Source organism: Bubalus bubalis, chromosome 8 (genome assembly GCF_019923935.1).
Source record: "Bubalus bubalis isolate 160015118507 breed Murrah chromosome 8, NDDB_SH_1, whole genome shotgun sequence".
Lineage (NCBI taxonomy): Eukaryota > Metazoa > Chordata > Mammalia > Artiodactyla > Bovidae > Bubalus > Bubalus bubalis.
This window is the reverse complement of record NC_059164.1, coordinates 78,284,410-78,301,198: the sequence shown is the minus strand read 5'-3', so window position 1 is coordinate 78,301,198 and position 16,789 is coordinate 78,284,410. Positions and strand designations below refer to the sequence as shown.

The 16,789-nt window shown below is 44.3% G+C and overlaps 1 protein-coding gene across 5 annotated transcripts in view; it reads right to left on the bottom strand.

Annotated features, from left to right (window-relative positions):
• Positions 1-16,546, bottom strand: part of GLI3 (GLI family zinc finger 3) — a 318,757-nt gene extending 302,211 nt beyond the window's left edge. For 2 of the 5 annotated variants that reach the window (XM_025291391.2, XM_044946812.1), the window contains exons 1-2: positions 15,539-16,051; positions 1,371-1,534 (exon numbers count right to left, since the gene is read on the bottom strand). In XM_025291391.2, the coding sequence (XP_025147176.1) occupies positions 1,371-1,494 (124 nt within the window). In that variant the 5' untranslated portion in view covers positions 1,495-1,534; positions 15,539-16,051. The other 3 variants (XM_025291389.2, XM_025291388.2, XM_044946813.1) reach the window with 3 other exon arrangements.
• Between the last annotated feature and the right edge of the window lie 243 nt (positions 16,547-16,789).

The window sequence follows — 16,789 nt, the reverse complement described above, 5'->3', positions numbered from 1 at the left end:
AAAAGTTGGCTCCATTAAAATAAGCTCTAGTCTTGACTTGAAAGATCACAAATCAAGGAAGAAATAGAGACATATTTTCTTATGTATGTAAAGTAAATTCATTATTTTAACTCAGATATAAATGGATCTCCCTATAGATCAAGTCAAAATGGGACTCATTAGTCAGTAGGTTTAACACCAGTCCCTCCCTTCGCCCACCCAAGCCAGCAGTGCACATTGCTGACACTGGGGAAGAGGGACAGGTGAGCAACACATAGGCACAGAGAGCAGGACCAGACAGTGCCACAGATCAGACAGGAAGGTGCGGCTTTTTTACTGGATGTCTGCACTTACAGCCTATGGTTCTGGGCTGTTACCTTGCAAAGCAGATTCTGACCCTCCCATTTCATTGCATGTAAAAAGTTAGAAATCAACCTAGTCAAATCTTTCTTGGAGTAAATAAAACCCAAAACCACAGGGAGGGAGGGAGCAGGTTGGCTCAGCAGATCCAAATTCATTTACCCCAGTAGGCAGTGTCCAGGACTGGGAGAGCGGACCAGCCCATCCTTCCCAAGGACACATGGCAAAGCAGAGTGCAATTCATGAAGACCAAGGGTGGCTATGAAATCTACAGAAAGCTAAGGCGCTGATGGTCTTAAACCAGGGACAAAAAGCAAGGACGGGAAGTAAAGGTTACCATTAACTTATTCAGTCTGTTTTTACCAGAGATGGGGTCTGGAATTTATTTTCAAGGCTCCATGCTTAAATTGAAATGCCTCTCAGCACTATGCTTAAAATATTAAAACATATAGCAAAGAGAAACAGTGGCTCTCTGTTATCTCTGAACGCAAATTAAAGACATTACCCTGCACCTCAGAAACTAGATGAGGCTCAACCTTCAACCACTACTGAAGAGTCAACCATTAACAGCTTTTAAAATCTTTTAGAGTGGACTCCTTAGGGTTTGGGGGGTTGGCAGGGGACCTTCTCACTAACTTGGACAAGACAGCGCTTGTGTCTTTTGTAGTAATTAATCACTAATTATCCTGATAAGTGGAGACTTCCGATGTGAAATGCAAAGTATTTTGAAGTCCTGCCAGACTCATCAAGATGATTTCCAAAATGCCAAAACAGGAACTTCCTATAATAAATAACCTATCACATTTACATCTCAAATTAGAAAATTTGGAAGAAAACATGTAGTTTCACTGCCAAAATAGAGATGCCTAAAGCTTGCCCATCCCAACCGCTCCCCCCACCACCTCCATTTATGCTCTTTAGCCTCTCAGAAAACAAACACAGGTCCAGGTGCAAATGCTCAATTCATGAGGAATGCCAAGCACAGAACAGGACTGCAGGCTTGGCTGCAGGTAATCACCGTGGCCGCTCACCATTGGAAGTGGTGCTGGAGGCCACGGCTTTCTCGCTGACATCTGGCCGAGTGGGGCATTTCACTATGGAATTCTCCACTTTCTTTTTCTCAGTGGTCGTCGAGCTCTGGGACTGGGCCTCCATGACGCCTTCTCATTCCTTCAGCTCTGGCAACCAGGAATCCCTGAAAAAAATCCACAACAGCACCATCAACCTCAAATAAGATGGAGGAAAAAAGAAATCCCAAAAGCCACTTCACCTGTCACCTGAGGAGCATCAGCCCATTCAAAATCAGCCTAAGCATCAGCCTACAGCATCAGCCAATGTGCCAGCTGGACATCCCTTCCCCACAAGTTTTCTTACAAAAAGGCCTCAAAGTTCTGGTAACAAGCCAGTTGAATTCTGTCTACGTGTGCAAAAGGAAGACAGAGGCACTTGTCCATAATGTGGGACTTTTCCCAAAATCCTACTGGGCATTTCCTATTAAACATTAAACTCGGCATTTCCTAAGTATCTCCATTTTCAGCTGTGATTATGGTGAGAAACCCAGTGTCACATTACTCCTTTCAGCCACATCTCCAAATGTCTCCAACATTTATAAGAAGTTGGCCAATTTTATAAGAAGGGGAAGTAAGACAACTTTCTAAGCCAGGGACAGTTTTTAGTTATCAAATAGATGTTTTAAAGAGTGACTGACAAGGCCTTCCCTGCCATCCAGTGGTTAAGTTTTCACCTTTAAATGCAGGGGGTTGTGGGTTTGATCCCTGGTTGAGGAGCTAAAATACTATATGCCTCATGGCCAAAAAGCCAAAAAAAAAAAAAAAGAGAGAGAGAGAAACACAATGTAACAAATTCAATAAAGATTTTTAAATGGGCCATATTAAAGAAAAAAATCTTTTAGAAGAAAAAAAGAGTGACCAACAGTTTCTCCCATCCAACTGTAACTCAAAGCTTTGAATCAGAGGACTCTGGTCAATGATTTTGCTTTCCTCACTAAGATATGTGAACTGCAATACACCTCTTAAGTCTAATTCATTCAGGAAAACCATATTCCTGAAGCTTTCTCTAAACAGTAGAACATTTCCATTCACTGAAGTTACGTTTTTAAAACGACAAGGTGACAGAACACACTCTGGATCCCACAGGAAAAGGCAAAAGATCATGGACAGCAAAGGCTAGAACCACTTTCGAAAAATTAAAACTCAGCTGAGGCGAGAAATCGGAGAAGGCAATGGCACCCTACTCCAGTACGCTTGCCTGGAAGATCCCATGGACGGAGGAGCCTGGAAGGCTGCAGTCCATGGGATCGCTGAGGGTCGGACATGACTGAGCGACTTCACTTTCACTTTTCACTTTCATGCATTGGAGAAGGAAATGGCAACCCACTCCAGTGTTCTTGCCTGGAGAATCCCAGGGACGGGGGAGCCTGGTGGGCTGCCGTCTATGGGGTCGCACAGAGTCGGACACGACTGAAGCGACTTAGCAGCAGCAGCAAAGGCAAGGCAGTTAGTCTGTCTTTCACTGGTGTCATTCATGTGATAACCACCCCAGCTCATCATTCATCAATTTTCACTCTGTTTGGTTCATGTTTCTTTTTTGCAGTCATGATCCACATCAACAAAGAATACAAGAAAAGATAAGTCCCCTCTCTACCATGTTTCCCTCAGGTTATCTAGATTGTGGGCATTTCTTCCATGGAGTCATCTGCCTATCTTCTACACTGAGCAGATACCACTGTGTTCCATCAAAACAGTTAGTAAAATAAACTAGGCAACTCAGTCATGGACTAAAAGTCTTAAAGAAACAGATGTAAGATTCTTAGTCAAACTTAACTCACATTTGCAAGGGAACTGCAAATACTTTCTTTATAGTACAAGAAATTCATAATAACTAACTAGAAAAGCTGATGGCCCAGAGGCCTCATGGCCCTGGAGCAAGGGCTCTTCCAGTAACTTCTACATCTTCTCTTTGATTATCCACTGGCATTCACTGAAAAGCACACAAGTTATTTAAGAACAGCTTTTCTAGAATAAAAAAGACAAAAAGACACCCTAGGTTAAATTTACGTATCAATTATAAGATCCACTCCAAATTCAGAAACATTATTCAAAGAGCCCAACAGATCACAATAGTGAAAGACTATAGGCCTTCTTTTCTGAAGGTTGCCATGGTGCACAAGTCAATGGGTAGGGCCTGACTGATGTCCCCTGGAGTTGTCCAGCGCCTCAGTTTCCTTGTGGCTCAGCTGGTAAAGAAACCACCTGCAATGTGGGAGACCTGGGTTCGATCCCTGGGCTGAGAAGATCCCCTGGAGAAGGGAACGGCTACCCACTCCAGTATCCTGGCCTGCAGAATTCCATGGCCTGTATAGTCCATGGTGTCACAAAGAGTCGGACACGACTGAGCAACTTTCACTTTCAGTTTCCCTCTGTCGCAAGACAGTGTCACACGGTGGGACTTAACCTTGGGGGTAGTGGGGTGTCCAATCTTCTTTAAGGAGATGTTAAAACTTGTGGATCCTCTCCCCCCAGGATATCCATTTTTTTAATAAAAGACATTTAATATTTACTTTTCTTTATTTATTTGTCTGCACCAGGTCTTAGTTGTGGCACGTGGGATCTAGTTCCCTGACAAGGGACTTAACCCCGGCCCCTTGTTTTGGAAGCTCAGAGTCTTAGCCACTGGATCACCAGGGAATTCCCCAGAATAGACTTACACACACACAAAAACTGTCCATTTGATTTTCAAGGGATCACAGGCCCTCCAACGCAGTTCAAGAACCCTTGAAAGAGAAATTCTCAACCATCCCTTCTAGCTCTACCAAACCCAGAATAATTCTTTAAATTTTTTGAATGGTCCCCCAAAATTGATTTATACTTGATCTTAGCCAAAAGGCCAAGAAGGGATCTAAATTGATTTAAATATCATGTTTAAAGCATGCAATTAAAACCATTCAACCTCATCCACAGCACAGTTTGGGGGTAGTACAAGCACCATCTGAATCAGCCTTGTTTTGTTTCAGTGAAACATTCAGAGTTGCCAGCCTAACCCCAGATGCTTGGAGGTGGCCCCTGAACCTCTATTTCAAACAGCAATGGTGATTATCAAGATCACTGAACTTGCAGACATGTTTTTTTTCACCACTCTGTACTCAATGCTGTAGGTCCTCATTGAAATCTTTGCAGACTGGATGAACTAAAGAATGAAGTGCTGAATTCCAACAGCCCATCCCAACCACCATCCTAATCAACTCTGCATATGTCTGGAATCTTTGCTGAATGTCTGTCTTCTCCTCTAGACCCTAAACTCCATGAGGACAAGTCCCTGGCTATCTCCCCACCACCTCATACCTGTAAGAGTGTTTTCTAAGTAAATACACAGTCCAACAATGATCCTGTGACTCAGTTCATCAGTCTTTAATCTTAATTGCCACTGACTTAGCTATGTATCTTTTCTTTTGTAGCCAGTATTTCTTTGTAAACTGGAAAATTATGTAAAAACTAAAAACTTTAACAGGAATATTTAATCAATCAAAACACTCCATTTTCAACCATTTTGGATAAACAGGCACTTATCATAACTGTTTCCCTCAAAACACACATAGAGTTTTATCAGTGCAATCTGGATGGAGTTTACTGATACCAGACACAGAAATCAGCTAATGGAATGGGGGGGGGCGGGGGGTGGACAAACAAGAGATGGGATTCTTGATAGGAACTCAGTTTGTCTCTTCCTTAGGTGAGGAAACTAATTAATAGTAGTGAGGAGAGGAGTCGCCAAAGCTCCTTGACAAACTTGGTTTTTGTGGAGTTGTTGGTTTTCCCCCAAGCAAAGGACTTCATTTTAACAAAGCAATAAAAACCCTCCAAATACTCATCACCAGAGAGAGGCTCCCAAGAAGAGGTAAAGCCCCAGGCACTGATTGAAATCACACTAATTAATGGTCTTGGAGAATACTAATTTCTCTCCCATCCTCCTGTTCAAAATGGATTTTTTTTAGAAATAGGCCCTTGGTCACTCAAAAGTCTACCCCCTTCTTCTATTTTGACAACTTATTTTTGGATCTCATTAGTTAGTAACTAATTATTTAAAAGTGTGGTTTATGCTTGGAACAGGGCTATAAAAATGGCAACTTGCCAAGGCAGACATCTGCTTCCTGTATATCCCTATAAATTATATCAGCTTCTTTTAACTGATAAAAACCCAACTTTGTCTCTGTCAGTTACAAAGGAGAAAGTTTTCACATTTGAGACTCTCACACCTCATCAAAACTCTGCCTGAAGAGTTAGTGAGCAGAAAAGAGTCTGTTTCTAGCGGTGGTGGCTGTTTTTTCATAGGATGTTCAGCCGAGTTGGAAAACTCAGTCCTCAGTCCTGAGATAAAGCAAAGCATGAGGTACAGAAGTGACCAGTAAAAATTCCTGATGGAATCCTAAAATACACACAACTAGGGCAGCAGCCTACAGGACTCCTTTTAAAACTTGGCATTTCTTAAATAATAAAGTAGAATTTATTTAGAACATAACTCTGAAGGAAAACTTCAGTTCTGCTTCACTTCAAAGATTTTTCTCTGAGGAAAACATATCACTGGTTTTTAGATGTGAATGAAATGCGACTTTTAGACCCAATTCCTTTTCTTATAAAGTCAAACTGTTCTCCTTCAATCCTTTTCACCACTGCATTACACACAAGATTTGCTGGCATGCCCCTTGACTCTTTATGCTTAGGAAAAGAAAAAACAGAGAAGGAAAGAAAAACTATCTGTAGATGATGTTTTGAGTCCTAGCAGCTTGGGTATATGAAAAAAAAGAAAGAAAGAAAGAAAGAAACTAAGAAAAATTGCTCTAATAGGCCTGCTAAAGCTTGAAGTTTCATAGGTAAATGCAGGAATGAAAATGCCTTCTTGCAAACAAACAGTCCTGGCTTTTCCGCATTCTACTAACTGTCCCTGATCCTTCTGTAATTTCCCCGAGGCCTAAACCCAGAGCACAATTAATTCCGGACCCTCTTTTAAACCTAATCCCTCTGTTACTAGCAACCTGCCCACAGGTGGGTCTTCCCTTTCTAAATTATAAATCTTAACTTGCATCAAAAGGAAGACACCGTGTCCTGGAGTCACTGACCCTGTGATGCTGCAGCGCACATCACCACTGGAAAGGCGGCCAGAGAAAAGCTGCAACATGTACCAATTTGGAGAATGGGGGAGGGGGATCTGCATTGGAAATAGCACATCCCCCACCCCACCAAGCCGCAAGGGTGACCCTCCCTTTAGAGTGGCCACTTGGAGCTAGTAAAAAAGAAACTTTCATCTTTGCAAAGATGTCATTTTGCATTATATATATATATATATATATATATATATACTTTTTTTTTTTTTTTTTGAGTAAGCAGTGGGTTGTGGTCTGTGCCGCCTGGGAGCGCTTGCATCTTGCGCTTCCACACCGGCTTCCCTTCTGTTCCCTGCACAGTTTCAGGGTCCGTGTCCTCGAGCCCCGTCCGCCTCTCCATTCGCGGTCTCAGTTCTTGCCGCCGCGGCCTCGGGGCGCCCGCCTCGCCGTAAGTTCCCTCCCCAGCGCGGTAAGGCCCGGCCGCGCAGCGCTGGCTCCTTGAAATAGGCCGGCTCCACTCTTATCCGCCTTCCAGAAGCGTCGCCCCAGCGAAAGGGCAGGCGAGAGTCCGGACGATCAGAACCCCGCAGAGCCTCCGCAGCCAAAGGAGCGGCCCTCCTCACTCTGCATCACCCAGGTCACCCGCTCCCGGGGAGGATTCGAGAGCACTGGAAAACTCTGCACAACTGCTCCGGCAGTATCCCCCGCAGACAGTGGTCGGCAGCGGCCCTGAGTGCATTCACATAGCTGCTTCACCGACTGAATTCAGAGAGATGCAACTTTCTGGGCACTTGGCAATGCAATACCCTGTGTGTCGCTCTACATTAAAGGACTGGGGGACACTTGACATCTTCAAGAAACCGCACTGGCTGGGTGCTTCACATAACCAAACTTCTAACTTTCTTCAGAGGCTCTTAACCCGGCTCCAAATGTGTTCTTTCATCAGCTGCCCTAAACCGATTAGGTGTGTGAGTGGTGAAGGGGCAGACCTATCTCATGGGCTTTCTGTGTGACAGTCCTCAGTGGAATTCCGAACTTCAACCACGAAGCTTTATATAATAAATGGAGAGCGTGAAAAATCACCATTCTGCCTTTCCCCTTGCTGATCTCTGCAGTGAACCCTGGAATGCACACACAAGCAGGATTCTGTGAATGAGTTAAGTCCTTAAAATGTTATTTAAAAAAGAAGAAGAAGAAGAAGCACCAGTGCTAAAATCAACATTTGAAATGATGTTTGAACTGTATAAAATGACCTTCTAATCGAAGGTGAAATGAGACAGTAATTCTAAACTAATAATGCTTTGTGAACATCCTTTGTGAACAGCAGACTACTTTATCGGTTTCCCTAATCCAGCTGGTTTATTTTTCAGTGTCCTGAATTTGGGATTTTTTTTTTTTTCTTGATGCATTTAAAGATTTAAAACAAGTTAAAAGCCTGATTAGTGGCAACCTGATCAGTTTCTGGTCAGTTACTGCCAAGGCAGGAAGAAGGCATTCTAGGAGACAGGGTGCTTTGAACAGCATGGCGGATTAGGCCTTCAGTGAGAAATTATTCTCAACTCAGGGAGCTCTTGCTGAAGAGAAATAAAGCTTTCCTCCAGAGAAAGTATCTTTTCTTATACCTGTCCATGTTTATAAACTGAATGATCTTCCTAATATGCTGTTTCAAAAATCCAGAAGAAGCCTGTGTAAGGATTTCTAAGGAGCTTCCATCACATCACTGAAAAGTGACATTTCTCCCACCTGTATTACTTACTAGCAGATTAGCGGCTTCTTCAAGATGCTAGTCTTGGAACAACCATTTAGGTAAAATTTTCTATTAAATAGTTACACCTTCCTGTAGCATTCAAATTCAGTTCCTGAAGAAAATGGCTGCTCTAGGAAAACTTATTTTTAAAAAATCAAAAAGCACAAACTAATACCGATTTTAACTTTAAAGCAATTCTGGAAGTGAGAAACAGCATGAGTTTCCATGAGCAAAATTTAGGGAATTTGAAACATGTGAGTGGGTTTCATATAATCATGCATTATAGAAAATCTCTTATAGGTTTGTAATATGGTTGATGCTTCCTGGCACTCGATATCTTTCTGAACTTAAAAAAATTATGCATATCTAATTGTAGATATGCATAACCTCTGTAACACACCAAGATTTTCCAAGATTCCTATGGCTTCCTCTCCCTTCCCTGTCTGTAATGCCTTTCTTTCCTGTAAGCTCAACTTCATAAGTTCTTAATGAAATCTTTATGAATTTTTAACTATAACATTTTTAAATGTGCAATTATTTTACGTTTACATGTTATCATATTCCCCCATAATTAGGAAAACCAAAAGCCTTAACTGCAAATAAGAAAGCTCCTCCCTGTTCAAGTCACCAAAAATGGTCTTTGGTAACCTAGAGGGGCCCCCAAATCTGCTACCTATTTTTTTCAGATCTATCTTTCCCAGTTTCTGAAGCTCCTAATCTCAGATAAGCAGTATCCATGATAGGCCTACCCAAATAGAATTACTTGAAAAGGGAATGAATTACTCTAAGGGAAAATAAATGCCTATCTATGGATTAAGTGAGTTTGGTTTTAGTAGATTAACTACATCTCAACTTTTTAAAAAGCCATATATTTAACTTCAACTATTGAAAATCTTATTTGACATGAAGTCATCATTGCTACTAGCATTAAAATCACAAATGACGTTTTTTATGCCGGTTTTCCTTTTCTGCTATGTGTACTTAAAAGCAAAGATGGTCTTTAAAAGGAAAGACCATCAGCTAATCTAACTTTCTCAGGAGGACTTTATGAGAAACATCTGAAGGATAAAGGTCTCTATTTAATACTTGTTAGTTACTGTTTCTGAGTTTTGCAAAAACTTTGAAACATCAGGCCAGTGTACTTTGGTTTAGGTTTGCAGGAAGTGCCCTGCATAGCAGGTGCTATTAAGGAATGAGCTGACACCCCTATTTTCTGTGGGTTTGCTGGAGACAGACAAGCTTCAGACAGAAAAGGAGATCTATAAGTCAGTTATCAGTCTATAGATCAGCTAAGCTCATGAAAACTGTTATTTCCCTTAAACCTACATATGTCACAAAAAAACAGCACGACTGATCAAAGATGGCCCTTGTCTCACTTCTCTAAAGTTTATAGGAATTAAAAGTCTTCAAACAGTTTCAGAAGGAAAAAAAATGCTAAATTTAAAAATCACTCTAAGAGAACTTCTATAACTTTTGGTGCCCAGAATTAAGTGTGCCTTGACAATCAAGCTTAAGGGGATAGAGTCCATGTTCTGTGAATAAGAATTTACCTTTAAACCATCACAAATATGGGACTAATACCTGCTAGGTGTTAAAATCAGCTTGGAGATACCCCAAAGGTACTAATTTTTTCGGTCTGATACTGTTCACTGTACTTTAGCCTCCTGATTTTTAAAGTACAGATTCTTGAATCTTAATTGCAATGTAAAAAGCACAGTTTTCAAAATTTAAGGATTTTCAAATCACAGTTTACTCAGTAATAATTTCTGAATTATTCCTGATCGGCTCAGCCTATAAACTTTACAGAATTCTTCAGCTGTCTTCTTTTTCACCTCCTGCCCACCAATCATATACAGAACTGCCAATGAAAACTATACCAAACGATGCCAAACGATGCACCCTCCCAATGAAACGCCCTGGTGTGGAATTTCATTAGAACCTCACATTTCAAACAGCAGATGTTGTCCTGAAGTGGCATGGCCTGGTCCATGCTCCATTCAGGGTTCCATACATCTTAGTTCATTTAGGCTTCATTCAAAAAAAGTCTCTTGAGACTGAATTATTCTTTTTCAAAATATCACAAGATGAAATCAAGAATATGGTTTCACTGCCTCATTCCTTCATTACGGCAATTTGAGAGTTAGTTTTCATCTGAATTGTGAGTTTTCAGTCTCTTTTTGTAAAAGCCCATGTAACATACGATTCTGGAGTATTTTTAGGTGTTTTACACCATCTCCCCCAAAAGTCCAGGGAGCTAAAGCTGCAAATTTCCACAAGAAAATTAACAAATAGGATGTCACACTGGCTTCTGAAGGTACTTCCAGAGACAGATTTAAATAAAATGACACTTAGCTCCTATTATTTAATTTCATTCTACAGCATAAAAATTACCCAAATACACAATCAGATGTTTAAAATATACTCCTGCGTCACACACATACACACACACACATACACACACATATCACCTCACCTCCCTTCCAAAAAAAAGGTAAAGAAAAGCCCACTAGCTGTTTGAGGCCAGCAATCAATCCAATTTACTGCAGGTACAATTTATATGTACACTGCATGCCACAACAAAACCACAGTGTGATGCCAACAGGGCCCTTAAGAAAGTTTTCCCCTAAATCTCTGGAAAGAAGCTTTAAAAGAAAGCAAGGATTACAGTCAGCTAGAAGGTAGGGAGGGGACTTACCTCAAACCCAGCCAAGCGGAAATCAGAGCAGTAATTCTACAAGTCGACAGAGTACACTTTCAAAGCTATAATGGTGTGAAGAAGTGCTGGGCACCATGGCCTGAAGGCAGCGCTAATACACTGATGACTGATGGCGGGGCCCGGGCAGACAATGAATTTGGGGCTTGAAAACTAACAGAAACCATGCAGCACTTTGACAAATGGGCTTTCACAATTTCATTCATTGAATAACCTTTAAGCACAAAATTGGCTCGAGTTCTCCTGGGAATTATGTGACAGGTCGTTGGACGATGATGTAAGTATTTTCTTTTTTAATTATGACTTGTATGCAAAATGCAAAAGCACCCTAACATGAGGACACAACCCTAAATGCTGCAGATGCATGTGTGGAGCTCCACACAATATTGCCTTTCAGGAGGGGGGCTGGAATGTCCCAATGCCACCTTATTAACTTAGGTAATGGCCTGTTCATTCAGTTTCTTTAGAGAGCCATAGATTTTCTGGGACGTTTTGTCGGATTGAAATATACACACATGGAACAAAAAACACTTTCACATTAAAAAAAAAAAAAACCAACCTGAAAGTGGTCATGAGTAGCTAAGTGTGGCACTAAAATATAGTGCATTAGAATTACAAGTAGAAAAAGTCTAATTTTAAGGTGTGAGGCAAAGGAAAAGTGCCTTGAAACAATTGAGACACCACATAAAGTTTGCAGTCGAATACACTTGCCAACACAGTTAACATTCAATTTCTTTCCAACGGCTCCCCTCCCTTTCTTTCCCTGTAAAACTAGCCCTTCGATGGAAAAATCATAATTTTGGCAATTTCGAAAGAGAGCATGAAATACCCAGTGTCTCTAAATTAACAAGTACCACTTACTCCGGGCAGCATTACCTTTAACAGCTTCTAAAAACTTAAGAAAAGGATCTTAAAACAGGAAGCTTAGTGAGCTCATAAAACTGTTGTTGGAGCCAGGAACACATAGCATATTTAATCTGCAAACTGTGAGAGTCTACAGTGATTTCAGCAAGATCTGAGGCATGCCCTCAAGGTTTGCTGGGATCTGGGATTAGGGGGTTGATAAGAACCTCTACTGCCCATGGACATGTTTTTCTTCTGCAGTTAAACACAAATGCACAGAGACATTTGACTGCTGCTTGGCGTTACTGCTCAACTTATAAAAAAGCTTTGCAGCTCCTTTTGCTGTCAATATATCAAAGTTAAAAAAAAAAAATCATCAAAGTGTGAAATTTCATTTAAAGTCTTCACCAGTCTACAGCTCTATTTCACAGGCCCATCAAATAAAAGTAGAGATGAAAAATACACTGAAAGTGCTTGAAAAAAGTTTGTGGCGCTCCCCCTGCCCTGTTGTTTACTCTGTCTCCCTTTATTTGCTTTGAAACTAGAACAAATCAATTTTCATCTGGAAAAATGACAACAGGAAGTGAAGGGCAGCATCTTCTAGTAGCCTTTCATGAAAAGACAACCTGAAGTCATTATTAGAGTAGAATGTTATACTTACCAAATGAAATACACACACACACAATTTCTTCTACAGTCATGTCAGCATTTTAATTGACTCTCATGATATAAGTTGGCAGAAAATTTCTTGAATCTTCCAAAACAGATCAGACCGACTACAGAATACGGATGCCAGCAAAACTAAAACCTCCTTCAAAGAATTTTTTAGCTGGGGATTTACAACAATTGCATAAAGAAAAAAAGGCTGACTTTTAAGATAATCTACTATAGTCTAAAAGCATTAACATTCCATTACTAAGGTTTTCTTGAGGATTTCATGACTCACTGATTCACTTTTCCTTCAAGACTGGTTTTTCTTAGTACACTACTGTCTTCATATAAGTGAGTGCATGGAACAATGATCATTAAATTGTTTCCTTTCATAAACTCCCAAACCTTATCCTCCTAAAAAGGGGGCAAGGATAAACAGGACAGCTTGCATAGATGGAAGGACCCCTAAATGGCGAAGCACAGAGGAAGTCTGAAACCCTTACAGCATGCAGGTAATTAAGAAAACTGGCCAAGAAACAAAGGAAAGTTCAACTTTTAGGCTAGGGCATCAAACTGATAAATTAATGACTTTCATTAAATAAGTAATGAAATAATTCACCAGAGTCATTTTTTATCAGTACTGAATTTTCTCATTTCTGTCTGTAGTCCTTTGCAAATTCGACATACTGGAAAAGTGTATTTATGGAGAAGTGTATTTATGTCAGGGTCCAATCAAGGAATCCAAACATGTTAACAGTACCAAGAATTCGTAAGTATCTAAGTTGAACCTACTAGTCTATTCATAACAATATAGTCTATACCTTTTAAACTGCTTCTGTGTGTGTGAAATTTCACTGGACACCTCTCACATTGGACTCATTCAGGCATCTGAAACCAAAGCTTTCCTAGGCTGACTTTAAGAATTATATACCCTGAAAGGCTCTCCCCTTAGGCAGGCAGTTTCTGATTAAATAGCTTTTAGTGTAAAATAAACCTCTTCTCTCTATAAGTATGCTATTACAACTAATTTAAATGTTAGTTCATGTTTGTTTTAGGTCTGACTACAGGCCAACTGGCCAAAGTGTTTGTGTACCAGGTTAAGACCAATATTTCCTAACATAAACAAATTCTTTAGATACTTCACACAGTTTACATTGTTAAGGCCAATCACTGCTACTTCAATATAGCCCCTCAAATGAAATACTGTTCTGCTTTAGAAAGATAGAGCGATTTTGAGGTTATTTCACTACTTTGAAACATAGCATTTTCCTCCTTCAAAATAATCTTGACACATGTAATTAAGAAACTGTCAGACTATTATTAATTTTTAATTTAAAACCTAAATGAAATAATTACAGGAATCAATCAATAAGGCACCTATTCAAATTACAGAGCAATTACATAAATACTCAAAATTAATACTTTAGGCCAAAATTAATACTTTAGGCCAATTCTTGAAGATTTCTGTCTATAATATGCTAAGACACCAAACAACACAAAAAGTGTAACATGGGGACCGTGAATAGTTCCTGCCTTAAATAGAAATGGCCATGGCAGAGGGCTCCACCAGCTATGCCCAAGGCACTCGAGCTGGAACTCTTTTTAAAAGTTAATTTATTTCCACCAGACGCATATTTCAGGGATCTCAAAAATCTCCCAATTCTGTTCAAAATCATATTGGGAGGGAAAAGCTTAATTACTGCGCATTTCCAGCAAAGGGCTCTGGGGAGGAAAAGGGAGAAAGATAAAGGAGCGAAGAAAGGTGTTTTCTAGAACCAGGATGGCTAATGCCACTGGCCAGGTCTCTGCACAGCGACCGACCCTCCATACCTCCGACTAACGGGACTCTTTTACTTGGAGATGCGGACGGTCCATCATTTCAAACTGAAATGGCAGCTGGAAAATGTGGAACAGCTGGCAGAGAGCTGGGAGAAAATGTTTTACATAAATATATGTACATATAAACTGGCAGAGGGCCACGAGCGCTGTACCCAAGGCCAGAATCTATCCGGGACTGCACACCACGGAGATGAGACCCCAGGGCGGGAGGGAGGAGTCGCCCGGAGGATGCCTCCCGCACAGTCTGTTTATGCGAGGTCAGCCAGGGAAGCGTGGGTCCAGCCGCTCTCCGGATGGCATCTCCTGAAGGAGGTGCCATCGCCGACTCCAGCACAAAGTTCAGGGGAGGATAAAAGGCCTGACTGTGCGGTGGTGCTTCGGCATCTGGCAATCTGCTTATAAGTCACTTCACAAACTCCCTAAGTTTGGGGTAAATATTTACTCCTTCTCCACCTCCTCCCGCCCATGTGCCCTCTGCAACTCCAGAAAGTAACTGTCCCCTGCAGAGTGATTCATACCCAACTCTGCTCGCTGAAAATGCGACCTCTTAAATGATCATTGCAGGCGCCACTGTTACCCACCTATACAACCACCACCACCACCACCACCACCACCTCCGCACCACTCACTCCCTGCAGCTTCTAATGCTTTTATTTCTTTTGTTGTCTTTTCCCTTACTTTCTTTCATTCTTTTTTTTTTTTTAATGCAGTCTCTGGAAAGGAAAAGAAAGAATCCCAAATCATCCACAGATGGTACAACTTTCACTTTTCCTCTCTTAGGACGGAGGCGCGCCTCTTTCTCCCGGCTCACTCACACCCCACCCCCGATGGGAAGCGCAAGCTGGAGGAAGCCCCCGCCGCGGCGCTCCTCGCGCGCACCCACCTCACCGCCCGCCGCCTTCGGCGCCCGACCCTCGGGGGCTAGCGGAGTTCCTTTCAGCCCTCGGGAAAAGGAGTCGGGGCGAGGGGAGCAGTCGCCGCAACTGCTCCAAACTTCGTCCCCCGACCTCCCAACTCCGGGAGGTGAAATTCTCCAGCCCGTCTCCGGATGGCCGCCAGGTCAGACGCTGGGAAGGGGAGCATCACGCAGGAGGGAGCGAAGGGAAGACTGGTTCCGACGCCTTACCGGCGGCTCCCGAAATCTGGGCGCCTTTTGACAGCCATTTTCAGTTCCTCCCGCGCCCCCCGTCGGGGACTCCCCTCTCGACCCAGAGGCGCGGGCGCGGCCGCAGGAGCTGGGTCCCCGGTGCGGGGCCCCGCGAAACAAAGAACTTCGGGCGGGACGTACCTGCGGCGGCGGCGGCTGTCAAGTCCCCGAACTTCCCATAGACCCGCGTCCCGGGCGCGGGCGGGCGGCTCCGGGTTCCGCGCGGCCGCGGGCGGCTCGGGCTAAGGCAAGAGGCCGGGCAGGGCGCGAGGGTCCCCGGCGACGGGCATGGTGCGGCGCGGGCGGCCGCGGGGCGCGCGGGGAGGGAGGGTCGGGGCGGCGAGGGGGCGCGAGGGCGAGTGTGCGAGCGCGCCGGCGGCGGTGGCGGTGGCGTTGCCCCTGCCCGCTCCCGCCCGCTCGTGCGACTCCGGCATCGGTTTCAGGGATCGTGTAATCCGATCCCTTCTGACTCACAGGCCCTGAGTGACAGTTCTGATTTGGTTCACCCGCGGGAGGGAGGGGAAAGAGAAAGAAAGAAAGCCCCCACTGCGCTCCCCTCCTCGCATGCAACCGACTTTCTGGAAGAAGGTCCCATCCCGGCCTGAAAACCCGCGCGGGCTTGGAGGCTCCCCCAGTCCCTACCCGCGCAGCCTGCGCTACTCACGGGTGGAAAAGTTGTCCCTCGGCTCTGCTCTTCCCTCCCTCGCACTCCCTCCTTCCCTCCTCTCCTCCTTTTCCTCCTCCTCCTCCCCGCGCTCCTCCTCCCCCAAGTTTTAACAGATGTTGCCGGACTCTCGGCTCGCGCTCGCGCTCCCTCTTCCTCCGCCCCCGCCCCCGCCCCGTCCCTTTTCTTTCTGCCACTCTCCGGCGGCGCGGTGGGGACGCGCCGAGCAGCAGGACGCCTGCCGCCGCAGGGGGCGAAGTTGGGAAAACTTGGGAGGAGTGCGGCTCGCCTTACTTTTGCTTTCTCGCTCCTTCCTGGCCGCGCCGGGGGCCCGCGCTTCCCCACCCGCCGAGTCCCTGCTCCCGCAGTGGATCCCAGCGGCGACGCTGGCGGCTACGCGGGCGGCGGCGCGGAGGCGGCCCGGGCCGGGGTCGGGGGCTGCGGGGGGAGCCCGGGCGCCCCGAGCCACGCGCGCGCTCCCTCCCCGCCCTCCGCCTCCTCCGCCCCTCCCCGATCCTCTCACAGACACATTCAAGCCTGCTCCTCCTCTTCCCCCTCCTTGACCCCGCGCCCGCTCAGCGCGCCGAGGCCCCACCCACCCGGCTAAGGGAAGGGGGCCCTGGCGTGATGTCACCGCCGCCCTCCCCGCCCGCGCTCGCCCCGCCGCCCCCCACCCCAGCGCCCTGCGCGCCGGGGCAGCTTGTCCCAGCTCCCGTAGCCTTCCGCCC